Here is a 9,798-nt window from a genome sequence, read left to right on the forward strand (position 1 = left end):
CTGATTTGAGTAAAAAATATATATATATATAAAGAGCAATAAAAATGATTTGTGCATGATGATGATGATGATGATGATGTATATGTATAGCCCGTGAGTAAGCCAAAGCAAAACTGCTTTCAGTCTTTAGTATTACATGACAAAATCCAACTCCCACATACGGACAAACCTCCCTGGCCGGCCACCTCACAATCCACCAAAATCCACCATACGACCCCAACTTCCTCCTTCCTATATTACTCTTTCTCCATTCAATTCCCATCTCTCTTCTCTCTCTTCCGCTACCTGAAATTTGATTTTACTTTCTTCTTAGTTTTGCTTCTGTACGTAGATAGATTGTTGCAGCTGCTGCTGCTGATGTTCATATATGTATATATTCTGCCGAGAAATTAAAGTCTGCAAGCAGCTAAGATGATGAGGGTTGCTGACTTGACTGTAAGATTTTCTTGGGGATGAGAGCAGGATTTGCACTCACCAGTCCCTTTTCTGTGCATGGAAAGAAGAATAATTTTACTCCGTTGAAGGGGAAAAAGATGAACAGTCTATTTCTCTTTGATTCATTTCTTCTCTCCAAAAAGGAGTACAGCAGAGAGGGCAATAATGGATCGTTTCCCAATGGCCAGGTACCACTACTAGTCTAGTCCCTTTCTTTCCTTTCTGTCTCTTTTTTCCACTTCTGATCTCTCTCTATTTTCTTCTTCATCCTTTTCTTCCTATACTTACTCTTTCTCCTTGTCATAACTTACAACTTGTAACAAACACTCCGGACGCTACCCCTTCCCCCCCCCCCCCTCTCCCCAACCCACCCCATGATGCAATTCACTGAGACCTATTGTCCGTCGCCGTTGCACAAAATTCCTCCGCTTCCAAATCTTCCAGTGAGCAAAAATCAAATGTATCGGGCCCGCCCGTGGCCCGGTTTCCCTACACCAAAGTCTCTTGGGAACTTTGGGGACGCTAATTGCATGGAACAGTTGCTCGTCCACTGCGCCAACGCCATCGAGAGCAACGACGCTACTCTTGCTCAGCAAATCTTGTGGGTTCTTAACAACATCGCGCCCCCCGACGGTGATTCGAATCAGCGCCTCACTTGCGGCTTCCTTCGGGCCCTTATCGCTCGTGCCGCCAAGAGCGGAAACTGCAAGCTGTTTACCGCCATGGCTAATGTCCACGCCAATGATTTATCCATGAACAATCACAAATTCTCAATCATTGAGCTCGCGAGCTTCGTGGATTTGACCCCGTGGCACAGGTTTGGTTTCACGGCGGCTAATGCAGCCGTGCTGGAAGCCCTGGAGGGGTATTCAGTGGTTCATATAGTCGATTTAAGCTTGACCCACTGCATGCAGATACCGACCCTTATTGATTCCATAGCTACCAGGCTTGAGGGGCCGCCGCTGGTCAAACTCACTGTAGCCGGGGCCATGGAAGATTTCCCTCCGATGCTCGATCTGTCGTACGAGGAATTAGGTTCTAAATTGGTTAATTTCGCTCGGTCCCGCAATGTCGTAATGGAATTTAGGGTCATTCCTTCGAGTTCTTCAAACGGGTTTTCTTCATTGATTGAGCAACTCAGAATGCAACAGTTAATACGCGTCGAAAATGGTGAGGCGCTCGTGATAAACTGCCATATGATGCTTCATTACATACCAGAAGAAACCCTATCTTCAGGGGTCCCAAACACGAGTTCACCCATAGAGAGCACATCCCTTCGCACCATGTTTCTCAAGGCATTACGAGGTCTGGATCCCACGATAGTCGTGTTAGTGGATGAGGATGCCGATTTTACATCAAACAATCTAGTGAACAGATTAAGGTCGGCATACAATTATCTATGGATACCCTATGATACAGTGGACACGTTTCTTCCCCGGGGGAGCAAGCAGCGGCAATGGTACGAAGCCGACTTATGTTGGAAGATTGAAAACGTGATTTCACATGAAGGGCCTCAGCGAGTTGAAAGACTTGAGCCCAAGAGCAAATGGGTTCAGAGAATGAGGAATGCGAGTTTCAGAGGAGTTGCTTTCAGTGAAGAGGCGATTACAGAAGTGAAGAACATGCTGGACGAGCATGCGGCTGGTTGGGGGCTGAAGAAGGAAGACGAAGATCTCGTGCTTACTTGGAAAGGACACAACGTAGTGTTTGCTACTGCCTGGATACCTGCTTAATTTGATGGTACCTTGAGCTTAATTAATTTCAGATTATTAATTCAGTTTACTGTTTCAGCATAGTTCACTATTTGTCTCCAAATGTACTGATGATCCATCATGATCAGAATATGTAGTGTGTATGAATAATCTTTTTCTGGCTTCATTGTGCATGATTCAGACATATGCATGTTATATAGTTTAGTTTTTGACAGTCGTCAGAACAACACACAAATTCACTTGATGATCATGATGGGATATATGCCGCAGTTGCCTTGTATAGCTTATGATGTCATGAGCAGCTTATTTGGCATTATATTTTTTACTCAAATCAGATTTAATTAAATTAAAATTATTATATATCAAATGTGATACACTTATTATATGATTCGTAATTTTCCTTCAATTATACACTAATTATATAATAAATCTATTATACTTGTCATATAATTACTTTAAATGTAATCATATCTAGTTTGGATTAAAATTTCCCACAACACAAATGTTTTCGCTTTTGTCGAGTTCAAAGAGGATTAATGCCATGTTCATTCGTCATTTTTATGTCCTTTAATTACCACAAAAAAAAAAAAAAAAGAAAAACACACCACAGGATGAGCCATTTTAAGATAATAAAAAGTATCATGTACAATTCACGTGTAGAAATATATTTTTAAAGATTAATATATCGCTTATTAGTTATAAAAATATTGAACTCATAATTTATTATATTTCTATCATCGAATTATTAGTTCCAATTATATTGGTATTTTACTTCTATTTATTATTGGTATTTTACTTCTATTATATCATTAAAAATAAACAAATGTAACTTTTAGATTCTTTCATATTTTTTCTATTCTTTAGTTCCTTATGCAATTTATTTTAAAAATTAAAGATATATAAGTAAGAAATTAATTCATGTTAATCAGTTTGGCCTTTGGTGTGCTTATTATATATATACTTTGAAATACTTTATAGAATCTACAGTTTCTGATTCTATTTTTTCTATCATAAAATATTATTTTTCTTCTTTTAGAATATTCAATCATGCACATATTAGCATTGTTTTACTTTAGTATATTATGGTAAAAATCAAAAGTATGTGAAAGTACAATTTCAAAATAAATTGTCACAATTAATATATATTAAAATAAAAATTAATTAGTTAGAACTCACTCATTTAAAAAAAAATTAATTTAACAAGATTGATAATTTTTATTTATAATTTCATAATATTGATTCTTTTATATATATATACACGCGTGTGTGTAAATATAGTTTTTAAAAGTTTATATTAGTATTTTATGTGTTATTCTTATTTTTATTCATTTTAATTTTTTTGTGCCCTAGTAAATTAATATTTTTAGAGTGTTTAAAAGTATTTTCTAATAAAATTAATAGTGTGGAAATATTATTTGCTTTTTTATTTTTTTAATTGGATATACTTATATTGTTCAAGTAGTATAAGGTTTTAGGATTCTTAAATAATCTTTTTTGATAGAATTTTATTCTTTTATAACTAATTTTGTTTTATTGTTAAAAGTATTATTATTTTAAGTAAAGGTACTAATGTCGTTTCATAATGGGAACAAACACATGAGATATATTCACACTTTTATATATAGTATAAATTAATCTAAGCTTAATTGACTTTACTTGCATGGTTTATATATATATATATATTGCAGGAAACAAATGTAATAATACTTGTAAATTTTAAAATTCATCAATTATAAATAAATAAATAATTATATTATGATTTATAGCGTGTGAATGTCAAATATTAATAAAATTGTTAAGGAACAACTATATATTTTAACTGCAGCACACACATATATATATATAGAGAGAGAGAACGACATTGATTACTATTTGTGATTGGGGCGGCGGAGGGTGGGGGGGAGGGGGGAGGTTTCCAAGTTCCTAATTACCGCTTAAATGAAACATAATTGGCTCAATTTTGCATTTCTTTTCGTAGACAAATTAATAATGCAGTCTCTGGGTTTTGTCTGGGTATTTGATCCAACATCATCCTCATTCGTCATGCTTTCAATGTCCCAATTAAAGAATGTTGGTAGATTCGTTCAGTACCAAAAAAGTGCGTCATCAATTCATGAATGGAAAATTTTAGTTTGGATCCACTCAATTGAATTTAAATTAAACATATATTAAGTATAATATATTTATTGTTTAATTAATATATAATTGAAGAAAATAATTAATTACATAACAATGTAATATAGTTATTATGTAATTGATTTTGTTTGATCAAATTTAATTTCATAATATTTTTTCTTGATCAACTTGAGAAATGGCTCAACTATAAATAAAATAGAGAGAGGAAACATAATATATGTTAGCAAATCACGTACTAGTCCCCAACTTTAGCTTTACTCTCAGTTTTATCGCTGCTATTTTAAATCATAAATTTGAATAATACGCAAAGTATATATAGCTATGAATGAAGAAAGAATGGATGCTATTCCTCTATACACAGAAAATGCATCACTTTAGCAGTCATGGTATCTTCCAAATACCAAAAACCATATGCATAGCAATGTTATTAGCTTGTTTGGATCACTAATGATTCCACTCTTCATCTGCGAAATGGCGCTCCCAGCCTCCCTAGCTAGCACTCTCGGTAAGGGTATGATGCATCGAGCGGATGATTGCCTCGCCTCATTTCAGAGGGAACCTCAAAGTGGCTCGATTTTATTATATTTCATCCATATCCCAATCTCATTCATTTAATACCCTTTTAGTGTCACTGACATAACAGACATCGGGCCATCGTCGTGCAACCCATATCCAATCCAAGTGAGTTCACTTCATTTGAACACCGTTCGTGCATATGGCCAAGCAAATAGCAGAAAACCTTCAATTAAAGAACAAATGTCGGTGTAATTCCGTAACCCCGATACAGTGTCTGTTTTGATGCACCAAGCGTGGCTTATATCATGGTGCGTAATTTGTGCAGTGCTGACTAGCTAACCAGAGGATATCATAATAGAATTCCTGTGAATCTTCAGCGGCTCATTAAACAAGTAATTGTGCCAGCTAGCGCACGGCCTGCATGTGCCCTTTACTGAACATGACTACTGTCGACTTGATGGAGAGCCTGTCGTCAGTGGTGTCCGGCGGACCACATCAGGCCCTCCATGGAACTTGTGGGAGGCCTTCACCTATACGAGGCCCTCTCGGTTAAATGTTATCCCTCCCACTTTTATACTTAACATAATTTTCATTTGATGTTTTAAAAATTGATAAAATAAAAATCTTTCAAATTAATTCATATTTCAATTTACTAGGAAAAAAATGATAAATAATTTAGTAATGAATGTATAAAACATTAAAATCATCAGTGATAGAAGTAGTACAGCATTAAAATCACCAGACTCTCTCTCGTTAAAGTTTGGAGGAAAAATACTGATACTAGTAAAGAAAAATTGTACGACTTTTCAATTTTGCTCTTCATTTAATATTCTCATCTGTATTTTTGCACTTATAAACAAATAAACATAATATAATAAAAAAATATTACATAAGAATGTTAATTGATGGGTAAAATTAAAAAAAATATGTTATTTTTTGCTAAATTAATTATTTTTATCCGAACCCTAATGCAAAGAGATCATATAGAAACAATGAATTTTTAAAAAGAATTTAAGTATGACTTTGAATTTTCTTTTTAGAGAAAATATAATTTTATATTTTTAGATGAGATTCAAGTATAATTAATCAAAAAATAAATAGATAACATCATTTATCTCAAGAAGATACATTCTGAGATCGTGGGCCCTATTTCATTGATGTTTAAAAATCCACCAGGCTTGTCTACTTAGGCCATCCATACCTAAAAGGGATTCTGGGCCGAGCACACCTGACCACTAGACCTTTTTAAGAAAGTCTCCAGATTCGAGTATACCATTACCACCCTAATGTTAGGTATAAATATACATATTAATTAATATATCATATGACTGTTCAAATGTTTAAAATGCTTCCAAATGCTTAGGGAATTTCATCTTTTTAATGTTACAATTAAACTACAAAAGGGTCTATTTACGTACTACATAAATTTTTATTTTAAGACAATACTTATAATCAATAATATCGACAAAAATTCTTATATGTTAGTCAAATTTCAGTTGAGATACGGGGAATGTTTGACAAAAATAAGGGTGCTATTTCATTTAAAATATTAGAATTCTTATAGATGTTAGGTTTAATTAATTAATCAATAGAGACATATACAATTAGATATATCATTAAAAGTTTTTATGAATTGAAAAATATGATAAAATATTTTTTCAATTTAAATTACTATATTTTTGTGACACATGCTTCGTATTAATAAATAGTGATAAAAATTTATATTTTTGCAGGACATTGCTATGTATTTACAAACCTTTTCAGCGGACATACTATATGCTTCCCAAGCTTAACGAGAGTTACCATTGTAATCCGAAACAAATTCAAATAACATAAATATGAATCATTATTTAATTTGCTAAACTTCTACTAATTATAGTCAATGATGAATTACTCTTGTTTTTTCTTATATATTTTTGTTGTCTTGTTCGTTGTTGATACAGTATTTCTAAACATCTGTACGTACAAATCTGATGTAGGTCGCGCGAAATCAAGATTTTCGGATCGGATCGCTGGGTTGAGATCGTTGAATCCTTCTTTCGAGTTACCTATAGTGGATCCTGAGAACATAGCAAACGTAAGACTAGCCGAGAAGCCCTCGGCGATGGCCCTCCGATGCTTAACTTAGAAAAGGTGGGGTCGAAAATATGATAACGAGATCGAGTGAGATCACAAATTTGGCGGTAAAAATAAGTGGTGAAAACGTATTTGAATAATCATAAATGAAGCTATTTATACTTGTACGGTACCCTCTATGTGTGCGACACGTGGCTCCAATGAAAGCGGGTCATGTCACCCCCTGTAACGTCTGCTACTGCCGCTGCTGCACCTGTGCACCGGGCCCCACCCGCGCAGTCATAGGGTGCAGTCATAGGAGGCGTATAAAAGTGCTAAAAACAGGAGATATTTTTGTAATTATGTAATTTTCCTCATCAAAATCACAATTTAATTTTTCAATTATTGTATTCATAAAAAAAAATCTTCAAGATTCATTTAAAATATAGGAATATATATACTTCCAATTTATTTTGGCGAATCGACTTTTTTTAAACTCCTTCGCTTGGAGGGTCGAGTACTTTTTTTTTTTGGGGGGGGGGGGGGGGGGGCATGATTGACTTAGGCATTGGGTCCTGGACATGTAACAGTTAGGTATGGTGTGATTTGGGGCACATAGCCACACGTTCCATCTATCTCATGTTCCTGTTTGGTAGTAGGCAATATGTTGACCTCAACCTCGGATAGTACTTTTCATATCACTCACAGAATTTTGGCCTGAAAGCCATAATGATTGGAAAGCCAAACAGAACTCCCCCACCCCCCTCCAATTTTACATGAAACCAAGTTTTAGAGGACCATTAGTCGCTCACTTCTTGCTTTCTCCTTGGCTATTTCACGCTTGTTAAAAAAACACACGTGCCTTTGACTTTCCTATGACCTGAGAAGAAGCTTCCAAAAGGCCAGCGCTTACGCCATAATCTTCTTTCTCTCTCTAACACCACCACCTTCGAAGCTCGATTATTGTTTCTCCTCAAATTACCAGGTTTTATTTGTTGAAAGAAAGAAGGAATTCGTGTCCGATGTTTGGAGTTAGTTCTTTAATTGAATCAGGTGAATTTTTTTTCTTTCCCTTTGGTGTTGAGAGTTTGATGGGTTTGTTGATTGGGTTTCTGTAAAGGGATTTTTTGAGAAGTGAGAAGTTTCACTTTGGATTGAATAATGTTTTACTTCTCGGCGTTGTTTTGGTGTTTTTTTGTGTGTTTTGTGTTGAATCATGCTGTGATTAGGCTTGTTCAAGTGTGATTATGTGCTGAGCCTTTTGTCTTTGATTTGTGAAAAAATTGGATTATGACAATATGAAGTGATGTAAAGTTGTTCTGAGTTTGGATTGCATATGGGTTTGCTCAATTTTGCAGAATCTTGGTCCACTGCGTATCAGTAAGTACTGTTGACCATTCTCACTGAGGTTGACTTGTGATGGAAACGGACAGAAATAAGGTTTTTGTATCAAGAATTCGGAGACGGATTGCTCTGATTTTTTGTTGTGACGTGTTGGATTACTTCTACACTTTTTGATGGTAACAATGAATTTGGGAGTCAAAATGCCAGGAGATCGGCATTGCCCCCGAATTGATATTATTGAGCTGAAACATCATATTGAAAGGAGGGTTGGTCATCAAAAAGCCGAGAAGTATTTCAATCTTCTAAGTAGATACTTTAGTGTCCGACTTAGCAAATCTGAGTTTGATAAGCACTGTATAGGGTTATTAGGGAGAGAGAATATCCACCTTCACAATGGACTTATTCGAGCTATTATAAAGAATGCTTCTATTGCCAAGTCTCCTCCACCCAAGGATCAAAAGGGGCAATCTTCATTGAATGTGAAAGTCCTAAACGGGTATCAAAGTAGTCTTCAGACGCTCTGCAGGGATGTGTTTCCTCAGTCTCCGAGGAAGGGGAGGACTCCCATCCTTCGTGATCGCAAGTGCAAGGACCGACCAAGCCCACTTGGGCCCCACGCAAAGCCCCGTAATGTGGCAGGTGAAGATCCGTTGCTCAAGGTTCCCGAACAGCAGAGTGCTACTGAGTTATTATCTTTAGGTAGTCGACCTCCTGTGGAAGTAACATCTGTTGAAGAGGGTGAAGAGGTAGAACAAGTTGCTGGAAGTCCAGGAATTCATAGTCGAAGCCCTCTTACAGCTCCTCTTGGGGTTAGTCTCCATGCAAAAGGAATGAGGAAAGTGTTAGCCCCTGGATTATCGCCCGTTATCAATTTGGATACCTGCTATAACAATGCTGAGCTTCCTGATACTCCTTCTTTAAAGAAGAGGTTGGAACGCGAGTTGGCGATGAAGAGTTTAAATGCGTCAACATATTGTGTCAACTTGTTAAACAATGGGTTGGATGTGTTCATAAAGAGATTACTCAAACCCTGTCTGGATTTAGCAGCTTCACGGTCTGAATCCAAGCTCCCAAATAAAGTTCATCATCAGGCATTTGTAATGAATGGAACCAGGCCCTTAACATCTGCACAAAAATCGTCTGTGTCTGTGTCTATGACAGATTTTCGAGTTGCGATGCAGTCGAATCCCTGGATACTTGGAGAAGATTGGCCTGTACAGCTTGAGAAGGTCGTGATGCGTGCATCAGAAGATTGTATGGATGGATAGTGTGTTAGTTGTTATATGACTCTGACTGTGGAGTTGCATCTCGATGTGGTGACTTTCGTCGTGACACTAGAAGATATGCTAACAGTGTTTTTCACAGAATTCATGTGATCTTACGTGGTCTGAAGCTGCGGAAAATTTTGGATGAGGTTTCTTGGGTTGTACATATGTCACAGAGCTGATTATTTTGGGAGTTCTTACCTCATAAAGTATAAAGGGATATGGATACTTGTAAGATGTAGCCATTTCATATAGTTCAGGTCATCCTAGTTAATATTGTATTTGGTTCATCTCATTGGTCTTTTATCTGTTAATAAATCTTATTTTATGTCGTA

General features: G+C 36.0%; 2 protein-coding genes across 2 annotated transcripts; both read left to right on the top strand.

Annotated features, from left to right (window-relative positions):
* The first annotated feature begins 224 nt into the window (after positions 1–224).
* On the top strand, positions 225–2,311 carry LOC105177801 (scarecrow-like protein 32). Its single transcript, XM_011101052.3, has one exon. It carries the CDS (start codon positions 810–812, stop codon positions 2,166–2,168), a length of 1,359 nt encoding a protein of 452 aa, XP_011099354.2. The 5' UTR covers positions 225–809; the 3' UTR covers positions 2,169–2,311.
* Positions 2,312–7,556: 5,245 nt separating this feature from the next.
* Positions 7,557–9,798, top strand: LOC105177800 (uncharacterized). The gene is made up of 2 exons (XM_011101051.3): positions 7,557–7,907; positions 8,213–9,798. The coding sequence occupies exon 2, from the start codon at positions 8,372–8,374 to the stop codon at positions 9,464–9,466; it is 1,095 nt and encodes a 364-aa protein (XP_011099353.1). The 5' UTR covers positions 7,557–7,907; positions 8,213–8,371; the 3' UTR covers positions 9,467–9,798.

The sequence above is a fragment of the Sesamum indicum genome, linkage group LG9 (assembly GCF_026168435.1).
Source record: "Sesamum indicum cultivar Baizhima isolate 11 linkage group LG9, ASM2616843v1, whole genome shotgun sequence".
Lineage (NCBI taxonomy): Eukaryota > Viridiplantae > Streptophyta > Magnoliopsida > Lamiales > Pedaliaceae > Sesamum > Sesamum indicum.